Genomic DNA, 19345 nt, shown 5'->3' with positions numbered 1-19345 from the left:
TTTTTGCGTTTTTCTGTTCAATTAATGAACGATTTATTAGTGACATATTAAAAGATTGTCTTTTAACTATACATCAAATCGTTCTTAAGCAAAAAACAAATTTTTATGCAAATGCAATTGAACTTCTTTATGTTATTGCTGATAAATTCGGCGAAAATAAGATTTCGATATTTTCGAAAGATGTTGAAATTGTTGCTGATTATATAATATCAAATGAAACTACTTCGAGTCCAAAAGAAAAAGCTGCAATTGCACAATCACTTTCTTCATTAACTTCATTTAATTTCGGTCAAAACATTGTTCCAAAATTAATTAATTTCGTTTTTGATAATATTAAAAATGCTGAAAAAAATATAATATTTTGTTTCTGTACTATAATTTATGCTATAATGAACAAACTTAATGAACAACAAATTATTGACTTACAAAAAGAAATAGAAATTTTAGCATTAAAAGAAACAAATAACGACATATTGAATGCTTTACTTGACGTTTTGAATAAACTTTCGAAACAAAATCCGTTAACGGATTTGACAGACTTTGTTCAGAAGATCATAAACGGTCAACTCTCGATTACATATAATTTACCAATTTATTCAATGGCTGATAGTAAATCAATTATTTTTCATTTTATTAAATCATATATCAAACGGAATTTAACTAATTCACAATTTATAATTTTGCCACTTATCAAATATTCATCGATTGTCCCTTCATGGATGATAACATCAATAATAGAACCATTAACAAAAGCATTTGAACTTAATTTACTTAATGATAATGAAGTACAAGAATTATCGGACTCATTAATTGAGTTAATTCCATCATTTGATATGTATAGTGAAATAACAGAAGAACCAATTTCAGTTTTTAATTTACTTACAAAAATTTGTAATCGTAAAAGCGAACATATAAATTCCATAAAAATCATTGAACTTATTGAACCAATAATCATTAAAAGTGATTCAGATGAAGAAGAACCAATGGTTACTGATTCATTAGTATCAGCAATGAATCTTTATTGTTCTGCTGTAACAATATCCAATAAATTTAATGTGAATGCTTTGATTAGTATTATCGAATCAATTCCTTTCCCTAAGGAAACCAATGTTACATCAAATATTATTTCGTCGTTGTTGAAACTTAAGTTATCTAAAGATAATTTCGGAGATGCTTACGAACCATTACTGAAGGCTTATGCTTATGTTTATGTAATGGATAAACAAGAATTGGCAAATTATAATATAAACGAAGAACAGATTGCACAGATTAAAGAAGTTGTTAGAAATGAATTAGTAAAAGATCCGAAATTAGAAAGAGAATTAACAAAAGATTTCTCAAGAACAAAAATAAATCGTTTTAAAAATGTATACAAAAAATGATATTAGAAAATGTTTTTTATCGTTGAATAGATCAAACTAAAAATAAATAAATAATAATCTTTATATGTTTTGATTTTTTTGTTTACGTAAATACGCCGCTGTTCGAATAAAACTTGTTTTGGTTTTGCTTTTGCAAGTTTTTTACATCTAATTGCAATCTGATGATAACCGAAAATTGCATGCAAAATTCAAACAAACCGTTCCAGAACAAATTTTTTTTCTTTCAACCACAAAAACTTTCTTTTTGCTTAGTGCAAGCCAACAAAAATGTTGAAGTATGTTTAGTTTATATTATTATTAAAAATTATCATCATTTTTACGTATAATATAAATTTTTGAATATAGTATTAAATACTTTATTTCCTTGTTTATTTATCTATAATTTATTTTCATTTTTCATTGATTCAAAAAAAAGATATTCATATTTTAAGCCTTGATGATTATTTTGTAAAACGGCTTTGACAGCATTTCAAAAATCAGCTTTTTGAAATGACGAGTGGTCCTACAGTTTTCTGAGTATAAACCACTTATTTGAGAGGAAACAGGTTGATTACAATGCAATATAAAAAGTTAAAAACCGCTAAATGAACAGGTCAGCAATCAAACTTTGAAGATGAATAGTCAACTTAATGCGATCCCAAATTATTTCCAACTTTTGGACAATGAAAGCAAATATCAGTATTACATGTTGAAGTCTTCCTTTTCTATGCAAGCTAAGAATCAAAGAAATCAGAGAATCAGTACATTCCAACAATCTCTTGAAAAGATTAAAAGTTATGCAATAAGAGGTGATGGAAATGATTGGAAGAGATGTATGAACTGTGGTATATTTTGGCTTGACAATGCTATATTACTTAATACACGTCAACTAAGCATTTTAATACTTAAGTGCAAAAGCTCTATCAATGGTTCATTCCAAAAAATGGGATATAACAGTAGTTTAGGAAATACAAATTTCGTTAATACATTAATTGAAAAATATCCTGCTATAAAAAATTATCCGATCGAACTCAAAAAATGGAGTGTACGAGAATTAGATCCAAAGAAAGTATACAAAACCAAAGAACGAGCAATTAAAACTGTATCCACAAAAATTCCAGAAACATTTGAATTTCCAGAAATGGGAAATGTACCACAGGTTCAGAACGAACTTGTTGCTAATACATCTTCAGATAATTCGGACTATTTGTTTAATTTTGCAGAAACAGAAAATACAATTTGGGACATCGACAATTCCTATCTTTATGGTGATTTTGATCTAAATTAAATAGAAATAAATATTATCTAAAATATAAATTCTATCATTTTTACTTATTTTTATATTTTTTTAATTTTAAAACTTAAAAAAGTGCATCGCATCAAATTTTTGATGTTTTAAATAATTTTCATATGTCAACTTCAAATGATGCAACAACATTTCCAAACAATGAAAAAGGAAATGATTCTGGGATGGATATTACCAGTGTTTTTATGGATAATGACATAAGATTTCCAAAAGATCTTACAACATATCCAACTCGAATCTGTAATCGAAATCCTAGAATCATGGCAGAACCACCAGGTTTTATTGGTGCAATTAAAACAGAAGAAGATATCTTTAAAGAATCACAAGAAAGAGTTGTTCAACATTTCAATGATCTCTTAAGTAGTCAAACCGAAACATTTGAAGATTCCATTAATAAAATTGATGAAATGTCACAAGAAAACATCAATCGAATTGATAAATTAGAGAAAAGTTTATCAAAACTTAGGAAACTCATCACAAAACGAAGAAGAAAAATTGATCGCGCAACCAAAATGGAAGAAGCTAATGAAAAACGACATTTTTAAAAATGAAAATATAAACTTCAAATAACATTTACGCAAACAAAATTGGTTGCATCTGTGGTAAGTTCGACAAAGAATTTACTACGCTTATAGGAATTGGTCTATATCTCCTTAACATTGGGGTCAAATTCATTTTAGCATTATTACAAAGTTCCCTTACAAATCTTACCCACATATCCTCTGGTAGTTCATAATAAGGAAATAAAGCTTTTTGTGAGCTTCTAATTATAGAAGTAATTAATGATTGACTAACTTTTGTTTGTATTATTGATAATGGTTCAAACATTTGGGGAATTTTTATTCCAGGAATTGAAAACATATCAAAGTCCGGCCACATCTTCTTGAAGAACATTGCAGCAATTAATGTACCAATTCCTACTTCTGTTTCAGGATCAAAGTAACCTTCACGTAAAGACAAAACAGCAACAGCTCTAATTAAGTTAAAAATTCCAAGTGAAGGTTGAGAAATCTTTAGAATTATATCATCGATATTTGTTAAATGTAATATTATTGGATAACCATAAGAATAATTATTTGAATCTTCGCAATCAAAAACTAATCGAAATTTTCTACCAATTTTATATTCCATATAATTAGTAACAGTTATTACATATTCGTCAAGTTTATTACAAAGTTCATTTAATACTTTTTGGGAACTTAACATAAGCATTTTCGTAGGTAAAGTAATGATAAATGTTTTGGTAGTAATTTCAGCCCAAGGAATTTCGAATTCTTTAGTTTTCATAAATACTTCTGGTTTATCATATACATAACGAGGATATTGTGAAAATCCTTCGAATTCAATTAAAATCCTTTGATCAGTTTCATCCATAAGTCCTGATCGACATTCTGTTTCACTAAACGAGAAATAAACATAAACAATTCCTCCAAAAGAAGATCCGACAGTAATTTGTTCTTTGTCTATAATATATACATTTACTATTTCAGGCCAACGATTCCAAGGACCTTGTTTCGATAATAATGACATATTATGAGAACCAATTTGAACATGTAAACCTAATGGAGGATTTAAACATTTTATAATTGCCGTTTGACCTGCTGGTAACCAAAGTCCTGTTGAAATCCAACTTTCATCTCTAATTTTAATGTCCAATTTATAATTGGTACAATAAGCTCTAAGTGTTTCACCTGGAAATGTCTTCGAAAGTGGATTCTTAGTTAGAAATTGTGGTGGTATTAAACGTAATACTTCACACATTAAAACTATTACAAGACTTTGTGTTATATGTTCACCAATACCATTCTCATTAACGAAATTCGTAGCGTTTAAAAATGACCAACTTTTATCAAGAATCTGAATGAACAAATCCAAATGTCGATTATCACATACAATGATATAATACCTTAATGCTGTAATTGTATCATCTAAACAACCTTCATCAAGTTGAAGACTTTCCATCATGTCACAAAAGTATTTAACATGATATAAAAGATGATGTCGAATAAGTCGGTCTGGTCCATATATAAATTCCGCTGTTTTCCGAGTTGGATTTGGTGCCAATTTACAACATGAAAATGATAATCCATAATCAATTAAAAAGTCATTAATAGCTGTCGGCGATACGTCAACTGTTGGAAATAATTCGACTGGACAATAAAAACAAAAGAGTCCACCGCCAGAATTAATGAATGATTTTAATTTGATTCTTTCTTCTGAATCTAATTCGATGTTACTCGGTATGAAAATTATTTGGTACGGCGAGAAATCGATTTCTGGAGTATTGACTATTAATATTTTGATACCAGATCGATAAAATGATTTCTTTGCATCTTGGGAATACTTCTCTGGAAATCGATAAAAGAGAATTGGCGATCCAATGATTCGATTTCCTCTTGAAAGCCATACCAAACAACTTGATATGAACTTAAATGTATCACAACTATCGAAATATAAAAGTGATAAAAATTGTATCTGCGAAATACACATAATGCGAACATTGTTAATATATGATATGGAAACAATCGGCATCAGAATATTGACGGGCTCATTACTTTCTAAATATATTGGCGACAGTAATATCGGATATGCATCCTCCCCAATGCACAGCGGAGGGTGCATCTCCTCTGGGCATTTGATTGCTTGGATCTCGGAGGTGATCTTGACAAAATGCTTATGAAATTCTTTGATGATTTTCTTCGGGTTGTACTTCTTCTCACCTCTGCTGGAAGTGCTTGGTGCCTCAGACAGTCTGATCGTCTTTTGGGGAGTGACACGTGTGTCTCTGGAGGATGAGCACCCCATCCAGATAACGTTTTTTATGGATTCTATTTCAATTGAAAAGTGAAAAAATCAAAAAAATCAAATATTGGAACACGCAATTCACATTTTCATATTTTAGAATATGTTTACGTATTTATTAATTCAGAAAAAAAGAAAAATAATTTTGAAAAAAAAAAATTACAAAAATTCAAATTATTTGATTTTTTAAAAATTTATAATTTACAGACATATACATTACAGAGAACGATGTTAATAATATTATAGTAATATAATTGATATTAAATTTGGATTTCAATGAAATTTATGAATTGGAAATTTTGGGGGTGCTCCAAAGCGTCACTTTTATTTATGGAAGGTACAAATTTGGACGAATTACCACACGTGCCAGATGATGCACTACCTGACGATGGGAAGAAAGAAGCGTTTCTGAACGTGAAGCCATTTGTTAGACATGTTTTTTCATGGATTATGAATTGGGATATTCATTACTTTCTACCGATTGCCACCACTTGGGTATCACCAGAATCGATCAACTGGGTAACACGATTCTATTTGAAGCAACCATTTTGAGGATGAATTTGCTATTGTTTATATCATATTTGGTAAATGACAATAAGAAAAAAGAAATTTACGCTAACGAACACTTTGTATTTGTTATTTGTGAAAGAGCGAAATATTTCATATTTTGAGGTTTGTGGTCGAATATTGTAACAAAAGTGACGCCATAGGAATGGGGGAAAATGGGAAATTTGTAGTTTCCGACATTCCTCCGAAGTGGCGCGCGATGGCCGAATTTTTGACAGTTCCAACGCGATCGGAAGCGGCTCCGCGTAATAAACCGACAGATAATTCAAATTTTTATGATATTCTTCAGAAGGAGAATCAGAATACGAAAATTATCCCTAAAACTGCAGCGGAACTAATGCTCGATGAGTCGCATCTTCTTATCGATAGCATAAAAAATTGTGAGGAATTAATTCATTCAGCTGAAAAAAAGAGAATTGAAATAGCTTCAAACGCTGAGCTAATGAATGGTGCTTGCCAGTCACAAATTACTGAAGAACAAAGACTCGCAACATTTGTTAATGCAATTGACAAAATTTTAATTTATTATGACGAACTTGATAAAATATCTTTGGACCTGAAAAGTAGTCAGTTCTCAGTCCTTCTTCCAGATTTCCCACAAGTTATTTCAAAGATATCAGATGGAATTGAGTTTTTTAAACAAAACACATTATTGAAAGAAGCACAGTTACATCGCTTAAAATATGAAGCTCTTTTATCTAAAGCTGCCGAAAAAGCCAAAATTTATATTTCAAACACATTTAAACGTGTCATATTCACCAGTGAAAACGGCAAAGACTCATTTCAAAAGTTTACATCTATCGCACCCTCAATTAAACGTCTTTTTCTTTTATTTGAGAAATTTCCAAATTTTAATAATTTGTTATTAACTTATAAAGAAGCACGGGTTACAATTATAACGAAGACTATTATGAAAAATGAAAACATTATTTCTATTTTAATCATTTTTAATTTAATTGAAGATGAGTATAAATTATCGAAAGATTTTTTTAATTATGGGACAATTAAAGAATATGAGAAATGTTTTGAGTCACTTATTTTAGAGATATTTTCGATATATTCTTCGACATTATCTTCGCAATTGTATCAGATTAATGACATTGATCAATTATGTCAATTGTCACTTGAGCTTAAAAGTAATCGAATTGAACAAAACATTTATCGAATTCCATTTTGTTCTGATAAAGTCCATAAAAAAGTCCAAACATTATTACTATTTATTCAAGAGCGCTTAACATTTATAGTTAACATTCAATCTAAACAAATTTCACAACAACGAAAAGTTATATATTATCTTCCATTACTTTATATATCATTACCGAATGAACTATTTAACGATTGTTCATTTCAACTTATAAGTAATGAACTTACAGAGATCGAAAACACGTCAAATGAAATCGAAAACGAAATTGAACATGATTCATATTTACTGAATTATTATATAAATTTATATAACTTATTAAAGGAATTCGATTATGAAATTATTGGATATAAAATTACTTCAAAATGGAAAAACATTTTCTCGTCGAATATAAAAATTAATGTTTTAAATGATATAAAAAGTAAAATTTCAATTAAACTTCAATCTTTATCAACATGTGTGACACAGTTTTTGTTGAACCCGATTCTAAATCTAAAGGCTCGTGGTAGTTATGGAACAAAACAAATCGAATCGGCGGTCGAAGGTACAATTTTCTGCTTTAGGAAATTGTATCAGACGGAAATATCACAGAAAATATCGAAATATTTAAACAACGAAAATGAAAAATTTTTGGTCGTAAATGAAATTAAAGAAAGATTGAATATGACACTGGCGGACGTGATCGCAGAAATCCCTAATAATGTAATAGGGAAAATGTATTGTATAAAGGAGGAAATATCGGAATTGAAATTGTAGTTATAAAATGTTTCTATTTTTTAATTTGTTTAAATTTATGTTTTTAAAATATAATTATTATCAAAATGTATTGCGCATTGATCTTATGAATAATGTTGGAAACTTCGTTGGTCCTCATTCAAGATTTAAATTCTCATGCGGATTTCGTATTTGAAGTCTGTTTACAAAAAATCTTTAATATTATTTTCTAAAATTAAATCCTATGAAATGTATTATATAATTGTTAACAATATGATTAAACATTATTTGCTTAAAATAAATGATTGATCTATAATTTATGCCTTATATGAAAGAAATGAAAACAATGAACTTGAATTTCAAAAAAAATATATTTTGAAGCAAAAAATTCTTTTGCATACCACACAAAAGTATCTTCTTGTTTTTATTATTTCTTTAACAAGTTCATTAAAGAAGAAATAAACTAAAAGTGACAAATTCATTTCAGTTTAAACGTTTTTGGGATGCCCCATATATATGAATGATTTCAAGAAACAGAAATGCATAGAACTCACAAACAAAATGCTGAGAATGGACCTATGTCGGCCATTCAAAGACAAAGTTGACCCTATTCGTGATGGTGCTCCAGATTATCTTACTATTGTTCAAAGACCAATGGATCTCACAACAATTCGTAAGAAATTAAATAATAACGAATACAAATCATATGAAAACTGGGCAGAAGATGTTAACCAAGTATGGGAAAATGCCATGATATATAATAACGAAGGCACTTTGATATACGTAATGGCTCAAGATATGGAGCTTTGGTTCCGCAAAAAATATCAGAACCTCCCTCAGGACAGAGATGAAGAGTGGATGAAAACTCTCCGTAAAGCTTCCAAAAAGATGCTCGAGCTTTCACGCCATCCGCCTTCTTCTATTGCATCAGCAAGAGCATCCATTTTCACCGATGCTGATTTCCTTTCCACTATATCTCTTATTTCAGCTCCAAAATCCCCAAAAAAACGTCCTAAGGATGATACAGAATAAATTGTAATTAATTTTTATTTCTTTAATTTTTGATATTTCATTAGTTGTATTAAATTGACACTATCCCCTGCCTATTGTGGAGTTATACAATAAATTGTAAATGAGATTTTTGTTTATTTTTATCATTTAAAACTTATCTTTAATGAATACTAGAAAATAAATTTGTGCTTAATGTTGATAGAAACAGTTTCCTAGAAAATTAAAGTTTAATCACTAAATATGATATTAATTAATTAATCATTACCTTTAATTGAAATCAATGAATAGGTTTAAAATAATGTTTGATGAAAAAGATGAAATATTTTTTTATACATATATTTAGTAATATGGGTTGTAATAGTTTTGTGGCATTGCACCAGCAGTATACCTAATGTATTGATTCTTTTCTTCATTCATATATGCGGTTTGTTCTTGGTTTAGTGGCGTTTGATTTAGAGGCGAATGGTTCTTTTCTTGAGTAAAACCATTGCAAATGAAATGATAAATAACAAATGTGTTATGAAGAAGAATGGCACCAAAAGCCCAGCCCTTGAACGTGGTTTAAGACAGCCATTGATAGTGTGATCGTATTCTTGTCTTTTCGTTTGATGTAATGTTTGATGCAATCTTTATAGGAACATTACCAATGGATACAATTTGTAAAATAAATGACACCATAGCAGCAATGACGGTAAGCCAAAAGAATACTTTAGTTGCGCACTTTGACTTACATTTAAAACGAATAAATAATGTTGAAATTCCAAATAAAAATTCAAGTGATGAAAAAGTCAGTAAAGGGAATAAATATGAATCCAAACTTGTATCATCATCGTGATCATCATCATCATCATCATTATCTTCATAATCATGGAAAACTAATCCTTCTGAATCACTATACCAAATAGCACAATTAACAATAGACCACACCACCCCTGCAAAACAAGTGACAGCAAGAAAAACTATGATTAAGTTAGAATTTGTGCAAGTATAAAGTTTTTTACGTTTTTGTGCATTTCGATTTTTTGGTTTTGAATAATAACCGCGAAATTTTCTGAAGACATAATCAATTAACCGCCGCAATTTGAATGTTGTTGAATTAAGGATTTAAAATGACAATAAATACAAATAATGTTATTATTTTATGAATTATAACATTGCTTTTAAATGCAGTTATTCTTGTTTATTCAATTAAATTGAAAAACTTCAAAATAATTGGATCTGCACATGTTTCTTCATCTTCAACTAATTCATTTAACCATTTCTGAAGAGCTTCTTGCCTTTGAGTAACAAAATCTAACGCTTTGTTACCAACCCATTTCTTTGGAGGGAATACACGGAGCATTCGAATGTTTCCATAGAAAAAAATAAGTCGTTCATTAAAATCGAAAAGTTGTGAGTATCTGAACCTCCCTTCAGCTGTTTTAACAACAGCACCTGATGTATCGTATTTCTTTGCTTGGATATTGAAAAATGTTGCTTTTTCAGCAGCATCATCTTGATGGCCAGTAATCACAAGGGTAATTTTTTCTTGACCTTTGGATGCTGCAAGTTGTGCTTCTACGATTGAGTTAATTGTTGCTGTATCAAGGCTCATTTATTATATAAAAGTGTCAAATTTTGATTAGCACTTTTGTTTGACCGTTTATTTTTGATATGGTAATCAAGAAAAAGAGCGTCAGACAAAACTTGTTTATTAATTTATTTATTAAGACTGTATTTGAACATGAAAACACCAACTTATATAACTCTAAACTAAACATGGCATTGGTTGTTTTATTTGATAAAGAAAGAATTGAATGATTTTACATTCCTTTCACAACAGTGGACTGAATTCAGCATTGCTAAAATAAAAATTATACTAACTACCTTTGTATTTTTAAGACACTGTGTTTGAATTGACTTTTTTAGTATGTAAAACATGCATACAAGTTAAAGTCATTTCTTGACTTAATTCTTCTGTTTTTGCCTTATAGCTATCGTTTTATATTCAATTAAACCGCCATAACCATCGTGCAACGGTTTTAAGTAGTTGCATATGCCATCAGTTGTCTCCTTCAAATTCGATCGACTTGCATTGACTTATCTCCCAGACGAGCCTATCAATTGTACAGGAACATTTCGAACAAATGAAGTTATAAAACCAAAAGAAATTTTATTTAATGTTTATTGTGTTCGAACTGTTGATATTAACAAACATAACTATTCTTTCGACACGCAAATCCAACACAATAATGATAACACTATTTTGACAATACCAATTAAACATGATTTTCCAAAAGCAATAGAAAATGGATATAATTTTTCTTTTCAATTTACAATACCTAAAGGTAAAGGCCTTACCGAAAGCATCCGTGGTGAATATATTAGTGTTGATTACTTTGTTGAAATTGTTATCAAAAGAGGTGTTTTTTCACAAGATTTAATTGTTCAAAAACCCTTCTTTATTGTCTACAAAACGGAAAATATACCAAAAGGAGAGCCAGTAGATATTGTTATGAACGAAACAAATATCCGTCACAATACACCAAAAGTAAAATTTACAGCGAAAATTCATCTTCCGACTCCAGTTGCTTCATCAACACATCCTCCTCGTGGAAGCATAGTTTTTGTTGAATCAGAGAGTCCTGTAACAAGTTGTACTGTTTCTTATGCACGAGATGAAATAATTTCTCTCGATCGATCAAATCCACAAACATTTTCAAATGAAGTTTGCAGGATGCAAATCATTGAATGTGACCCTCCGTATGGAGTTGAGATACCTTTTGTCCTCGAGTGGGTTCGCGTTTTTGTTTTGCCCGACATAGAAACGAACACTTTTTCAATGAAAACCGGTTTGAAAGTGAGAGTTCACTTTGAAAATGGCGGTTATGCTTCGCTTGTGATACCTTTGAAGCTTTGTCGCACACACACTTTTTGATATCTTTTTTCAGATCTCGATAAAACAAAATTTCTTATCTTAATTTTTTTTTTTTTAAATTTCACAATAAAAAAAGAATCTGTATCATTGCAGCATTGTCAAAAAAATTTGTTAAATGAAACTTGAAATAGATTTCTATCCTTTGCTAAAACGCATTTAGTACAATGAAATGGGTAAAAGTTGGGTTTGGTGCATGTTTTATATGATTTATAATGATGTCACTGAAATTGTCAGCTTAAAAGTAATATTATTTGTAATCGTTATTTAGATATCGTATTGACTTTAAATAACAGAAACTAAAAATTGATTAAAGTAAATTCTAATATGTTATTTAATTAATCTTCTTAAAATGCATTTGTAATCAAAACCAATTGGTTGTAATTAAAAAATTCCTTCTTCTGAAGTTTCGTATTGAATTATTCCTATCGAAGCATTAATTATACTAAAATTATAAGGTTTGTTTTGGGTATTAATGATACGAGTGAAATACATATCAAACTCGAGTATCAGAGGTTAATGATTTGAGTGTTTTTTAATCATATAAACGAAATATAAGCTAACCAAAAAATATCTTAAATAAAGAAAAAATAGTATTGATCAATATAAAATTTCATAAAAATATAAAATTATAAACAATAATTTTAGATACTGCATCATGATGCCATAAAAAGAAAAAAGATATTTGAGAGTCATCGTAAATAAACCGTTTGTTATGAAATTTCCAAACAAAAAAAATCATCGTACTAAACTAACCGTTATATTTTAGATTTATAAAAACATTCAAATATCAAAGAAACAGTTATCATTTGACATTGATCAATACTTTATTCTCCTTCAATTTAAATTTGAGTGAATGTTGATAGAAAGGTGAGTTCACTTTTTATTCTTGGTGAAATATTATCTCAAATTTGAATGTTGAAAATTGAACAACCGAACAGGCCTTCATTAATAAAACTAAAATATATAGTGAAATAGTTGAATTAACAAAATGTATTTTTAAAATAAATGCGACTAATTTATTGGTTTTTCATACTTAGAAAATAAAATTATAATTTAGAGTGTGTGACATTATTTTGATAGTTTGAAACAAGTTTTTGTTTCAGATAAATTCATTCTACTTTTTGAAATTATCAGTTGAACTCAGTTCACAAAGTAAATGCCTTCGATCTCAGACCCAGTCGAGTCCATGTTGCAAACAGAAGAAGAACCTTATGGTCAGTCTGATGACAACGGAATTGAATTTGATTGTGTTGTTGGCGATTTTGCATTACTTTTTTTGATGTACAAATTGTATAAAGCCACCAAAAGCAATTTAACAGATGATGAAAGTTTTGATTCCCTTCATCACAGAAACAGTGATGATAATTCTTACAAAACATGATAACTAAAAATTATGCGCAAACATTTTTATTTTTTGGTTTTTTTTTTCTCCGATATTCATAAAATTTTATGAATGTTTTTATGATATTCCATCTGAAAACAGTGAATAGTTTAAGGTCATAGATTAAATAATAATCTTTAGAAGTAAATCATTTCCAAGCAATTAAAATGGGAAGGTTTCCCAAACACTTCAGTTTTTGAATATGAATCCGATGATTTTTCATTCATTTGATTCTATCGTTGGGAAACCTTTTCGCAACCACTTTAGTAAGTATATATTTTTTGCCATGAAATGAAAACAAAAATTAATTAAGCAACAATAAATAAAAAAAATAGTTTTTATACTTCTGTGCTCGGAGATATTAAAATGAAAATCAAAATTAAGTTTTGTTTAACATATTAGGAATATTTACAAATTGAATTTACTAACATGCTAAAATGTTTCTATTACGAGACAACTTTTTCTTTATGTGCTTATATAAATTCATTATATTATATTTGTATATGAATTCTTTTTCTTTAAAATCTTCTGCAAATGGATCTTCATCAATATGAGAAATATAAAATCCTGTTGCAGATATATTTGTTTTCTTGATCACTTTCTTCACTGCTTTTTGTTTCTTTATCATTAGTTTTATATTTTTGAATTCTTTTTAACAACAAAGCAAACAAAATTATTATAATAATTAAAACTACAATACAAACAGTTATAATAATTATCAATTTAGTATTATTATCTTAAGGAGTTATTTCATTTGAATAAGAATAATAAAACGTATGCGTTTCTTAAATATTTGACTCTGTTCCAGTATCGCCAATCTCAAATGGATATCTCGTTAATAAACCTTTTGGCTGCATGGATATCTTATCAGAAGAGATAGATGAATAATTAGGATGAACTGTTATCCCATTAATTTGTATATCATCATCAACATAACGAGAATTTATTCCAAATAGATCTCTGATAGCAAGTAAACTTGTTGCTTCACTATGATTTCGAGATGAAAAAATATATATAATATCATGTCCAGCTATAAATCCATAACCTCTTTCAATATACTCACGAATATTTTTGGAGGCTGTTCTTGTTTTGAGTGAATATTCAGAACATCATTCCCATATTCCAAAGAATATAACATCATAATTATATATAAAATTTGGATCTATTGCTACATTTTGCCCAAAGTCATTGTTTGACATTATATCTAAATATGTTTGTTGACCACCAGTTTCGTGATCCACTCCATATGCAGTAAAATTATTTTCTCTTCCGTCTTCTATAATTGTTCCTCCTTCCATCCAAACTTTAAGTGTAGGTGACATTAGCAAACTTTAAATATACTTTATATGAAAAATACCTCTGTTTATAACAGTCTGCCCGTTATATGACTTGGATAAATATTTAATACTATTACTTTTTCACCTTTTTTATATGTAGAAATTTGTTTCCAATCAGATTCATCAAAACAATAATCTTGTTTATAAAGCCTATAATATATTTCTAGATCTTTGATATCTGTCTAATCCAGACCACACAACCTCCCCCCATTAGCATAGGATGGTTCAACATTTGCCCCCAGAACAATTTGAAATATGTTTTAATTTTAAACAGCACTTTATATAGCAGTTAGAAAATTTTGAGAAAAAAGGAATTGATGTTAATGCTAAAGCTATTCATTTTAATTATTTAGAATATGTTTTATTAATTTTGTTGTGCGTTTTTAATAGAAGAACTTTAAGTGGCATTTTGTGCCTCAAAAAATTAAAAGAGAATTTTATTCAAAAAATTTATGCAGCCAAACACCCTCCTTCCTCCGAAAGTTACAAATTTATCAATTGGCATTTGCATAGCAATGGGAATCATATCTTTTCTAGGTTATCTTCCAAATTTTAGACCATATTTTTGTTTAGTTATTCAATCTTTTAGTTTTCCTTTTCCGAAGCTTTGGATATTATTCACTGGAATGTTTTATTATGATACGCTTTTAAAAGGAGTTATAGATGGAATTTTGATATTAATGCTTGGAAAAATAATTGAGCCAATCACAGGCTCAAAAGAATTTTTACGAGTATTTATTATGACCGGATTTTATACAAATATTTTAATTGTAATTTTTGTTTTAATTATCTATTTGATTACCAAAAATTCTGAATTATTAAATCGACCAATTCTTACAGGATCAGCGTGTCAATCTGCAATATCAATGACTCTTGCTCACCAACTTTTCCCAGTGCGAATACCTTCCATGTGTGGCCCAATCTATATTCGAATGTTTCCATTTACAATACTAATCATTTCTTTAATTTTTTCCATTTTTACCACTTTTGATGAATTTGTTTCGACATTATTTGGAACGATTCTATCATATATATACATTCGCTTCATCAAAAAGAATGGAAATCGAAGAGGTTTCCAAAGTTTTTCCCTGAAGAAATTGATTCCATTTATGTCTGACAATGATGGAGAAGACGAAGACATAACTCCGCCCGGCGTAAATTATGCAGAAAATAATTTCCAAAGATTCCAATACAACCCTGGGCCACAAAGAAATGCAACAACAGAACGCAGACATAACCCGTTTCAAGGCAATCCGCGAACTATTGGATGATATAAATAAAAATTGTTTGTAGTTTGATCATTTAAAAATATTTTTATATTTTAAAGAATTGGTACTTTCGGTGAGATCAAAAATTTTAGTTCAAATGCAAATGCACAAAAACTTCGCTGAAATAACCACAAGAAACGAAGTGTTTAAACACCACATTAGAGGAAAGAAGAGCACAATTGGATGTCTATACATCGTTTATAATTTGGGACATATGTTTTCAATTGCATTTTGGATATTGTTAAGATATTGAGGGAACTAGTTTATATCCAAAGAAAAAGAAATTTCATGGTTTAGATATAAATATTGCTTTTTGTTAATCATAAAATGAAAACAATTGAAAGCAGTAATATAAAGATTGAAAATATTGTAAAACTATTGTTTCAAAAGATGGGTTAAGATGAATAATTAGATTCTCTTACAGTCATGTATAAAAAGTGGTAACGGTATAAAACATGGTAACGCCGATAGGTGTACGTTTAAATTTTTTTTTTATTTATTTTTAATTTTTTTCATGCCGCCGAAAGCTCCTCCTTTATCAAAAGAAGAATTTTGTGAGAGATGCATTGGGACAATCATTCGCCCAATTGATGTTCGGGCAATTACAAGAAATGATGGTTTTATAACTAGTTCTTCTCGAAATGAACAATTACTTTTTATTCGTCAATTCTTAAAAACAAATTGTTTTATTACAGCGAATGCTAAACTAATGGCAAAGATCTTTAATATTACCGAAGGGAATGTTCGGAAAATTCTATGCAAAGCGAACAAAAAAAGAAAAGAAATTGGGAGACCGTTAAGTTTATCCGAAGAAGAGGAGAAAATTGTTATTCAAGAAATTTTATCAAGAAGAAATTCTTATGAATACATGACCCTTTCGGAGGTACTTTGATTTGTAGAAGAAAAATATAATGTACGTCTAACGAGGGGCTGGTTAGATAGTTTTTTTGATCGTCATTCTACTGAAATTAGTTTAACCATTATTCAACCACAAGAAGACACAAGGTTAAAAGTTCCGCGTAAGTACTTGATAGAGTACCTTGACCTCATCGAAAAAGTTATAGAAATTACCCTCGCAGAATTAATCTATAATATCGATGAGGTGGGTTTATCAGATTGGGAAGATAGAAAACCGAAAATGGTTGTAGTCCCAAAGGAATATGAAAATAGAAGTCTTCATTATCCAGTAAATAGGAGAATAAGACATTTAACCCTTGTTGTCACAATAAATGGTGGTGGCGATGCTTATTTCTATCTAATAAATACATCTGATCCAAATTAAGAAGAAATATTTAATATACCAATAAGAAGGGATGTTGATCTAAGTATAAGGGTTGAAGCATCATCTTATGTTACAAAAGAAATATTTACTGGCTTTATTTCTACAAAAATATGTTCCGCATATTAAATCTGATCGAAATGGACCTGATTGTTCAGAAAAACCGGCGATTCTCTTTTTTGATAATTGATTATGTCATCTTGATGAAAAATTATTAGAAAAATTAGCGAAACTTATGATTTTAGTTATTACTTATCCCCCTCATACTTCTCATTTATTTCAAGTTTTAGATCGTTTACTTTTTGGTATTTTAAAAAATTACAAAAAATATATTCCAAATAATGATGATATTCATCCAAAACTTCAGCATATATATATGATGTTTAGAACTTATGAATTAAGCACATGTTCAACATATATCCATGCTTCATTTAAGCATACTGGATTTGAATATCATATGAAAAATGGTGTGGATTATTTAAAATTAAATCGTCAAAAAGTTGAAAATTATGATGAATTTAAAGAAATCTGTAATTATAACTACTCAGAAGAATCCATGTCTTGTAGATAAATTGCACAAAGATGGGGATGGATAAACAAACAATTTTTTTCTGAAAAATTTCGGAAAACAATCGATGGTGAAAAATAAATCATCAATTAATTAATTTTTTTATTTTTAATTTAACAAATAATGTGATAAAAAAAAATGATTCAAAAATCTAAATTAATATAAAAAATATAATATAAAATATTTTTAAGTTGGTTAACAAAGAAATTATTACATATATTTTGAGAAATTTTTGTTTTTTCATTTAATTTTCACATTTAACGGAATAACCGTCGTTACCATATTTTTTTGCCGTTACCACTTTTTATACATAACTGTATTCATTATAATATTTCATTAATAAAATCGAATTTATAGAAAGAAGATATCAAAATTTCATCAAAAGAAGATAAAGAGTTCTATGATATATACTGAAATACGGAATCTTAGATCATCAAAAGAACTTTATACCAATTATAAATAGCTTTTATCTCTTGTTGACACAAAATTGAATCAGCAAAATCAGAAAGTGTTTACCAAAAATATCTTAAAGATGTTCTTTAAATTATTAAAACGAAAACAAAGATGGAGATAAGGAAAAATTTTCAAATGCTTTTAATAATAACTATTATTACAATTAAAGAATTACCTCCAAAATTTACACACTTTTAGGAGATATTATACTATAACAATTATTTATCTTTGTTAAATAAAATTTTATATAATATGATTTTATGATATTAGTTCTTATTCTAAGTGTTAGATTAGAAGAATTGCATTAATATATTCAAATTATAAAAGAAAATGAAAGTTAAAAACAAAAAACCATTACACACCTTATAAGCAAAGAAAGCATATAAATTATTCGTTCCTATGATATTTTAGTTTAAAAAGTGGATTTATATCTGGTTCGTCCCATTCCTTAATAAAGAGTCATTTAATTTTTTTAAGCGATTTAATCGTTATGATTTAATTTGATAATAAAAATTTAAATATGTTAGTTTTTAAATCTTGTTAATGAACAAAAATTTGTATGAAGTATATATTTGAAAAAAATATTGCTTACTAGTCAAATGCAAATGTTAAACCAAATTTTTTGAATTAATACTAGATTTTGTAGGTGCTTCTCTTGTTTTTCATTTGTTAACTGTTCCAACTCAATGGTTTATTCACATTTCTCCAATAAAGCACAAAACCGCCAGAATACGTTATATGTTCGAAAAAATTGGGGTACACCGGGTTTTAAACGGTCTCAACTTGGTAAGAATCAATTTGCTCAATGTTCATGTAATAACTTATGGAGATACAAACTTTATTACGTCAATTGATACGAATATAAAAAAATATGTAATGTATCATTTTGATTTGAATGCACAAAAATAAGTTAAAAATAATGCTTTTTGTGTAATTCTTTTGATAAAAATATATAATCAATAACATTAAAAAAAAATTTGGAAAAACAGCAATGAAGAATAAGTTCTATGTGTATGAGTATTATGTAAATTTTATAAGATAATTTCATGCATCTGAAATGTTTCTTTTCCGGAAAAATAAAAATGTGTTGTTAAAATAAATTATGATAGAAGAATGAAATTACACGCTAGCAAAAATATATTTCATTGTGTTCACTCCCTATTGATATCCATTTTGAAGAAAATGTTTCTATTTAAAATATTGGATTATCTATATTCAAATGGTACTATCTCATATTTTA

At 28.5% G+C, this 19345-nt stretch overlaps 5 protein-coding genes across 5 annotated transcripts; 3 read left to right on the top strand and 2 right to left on the bottom strand.

Annotated features, from left to right (window-relative positions):
* Positions 1–2088: 2088 nt before the first annotated feature.
* GO595_006049 (potassium/sodium hyperpolarization-activated cyclic nucleotide-gated channel 1) lies at positions 2089–2649 on the top strand (the record flags this gene model as incomplete). The annotated part of the gene is made up of 1 exon (XM_067919359.1): positions 2089–2649. One exon carries the CDS (start codon positions 2089–2091, stop codon positions 2647–2649), a length of 561 nt encoding a protein of 186 aa, XP_067773645.1.
* A 591-nt stretch (positions 2650–3240) lies between these two features.
* On the bottom strand, positions 3241–5472 carry GO595_006048 (uncharacterized protein; the record flags this gene model as incomplete). The annotated part of the gene is made up of 1 exon (XM_067919358.1): positions 3241–5472. One exon carries the CDS (start codon positions 5470–5472, stop codon positions 3241–3243), a length of 2232 nt encoding a protein of 743 aa, XP_067773644.1.
* A 2935-nt stretch (positions 5473–8407) lies between these two features.
* GO595_006047 (Bromodomain containing protein) lies at positions 8408–8923 on the top strand (the record flags this gene model as incomplete). The annotated part of the gene is made up of 1 exon (XM_067919357.1): positions 8408–8923. One exon carries the CDS (start codon positions 8408–8410, stop codon positions 8921–8923), a length of 516 nt encoding a protein of 171 aa, XP_067773643.1.
* Positions 8924–10082: 1159 nt separating this feature from the next.
* Positions 10083–10496, bottom strand: GO595_006046 (PX domain containing protein; the record flags this gene model as incomplete). The annotated part of the gene is made up of 1 exon (XM_067919356.1): positions 10083–10496. The coding sequence occupies one exon, from the start codon at positions 10494–10496 to the stop codon at positions 10083–10085; it is 414 nt and encodes a 137-aa protein (XP_067773642.1).
* A 441-nt stretch (positions 10497–10937) lies between these two features.
* GO595_006045 (down syndrome critical region protein 3) lies at positions 10938–11819 on the top strand (the record flags this gene model as incomplete). Its single annotated transcript, XM_067919355.1, has 1 exon — positions 10938–11819. The coding sequence occupies one exon, from the start codon at positions 10938–10940 to the stop codon at positions 11817–11819; it is 882 nt and encodes a 293-aa protein (XP_067773641.1).
* Between the last annotated feature and the right edge of the window lie 7526 nt (positions 11820–19345).

The sequence above is a fragment of the Histomonas meleagridis genome (genome assembly GCF_020186115.1).
Source record: "Histomonas meleagridis strain 2922-C6/04-10x chromosome Unknown contig_40, whole genome shotgun sequence".
Lineage (NCBI taxonomy): Eukaryota > Parabasalia > Tritrichomonadida > Dientamoebidae > Histomonas > Histomonas meleagridis.
Note: the sequence above shows the minus strand (reverse complement) of the source record. Positions and strands in the feature narration are given on the sequence as shown.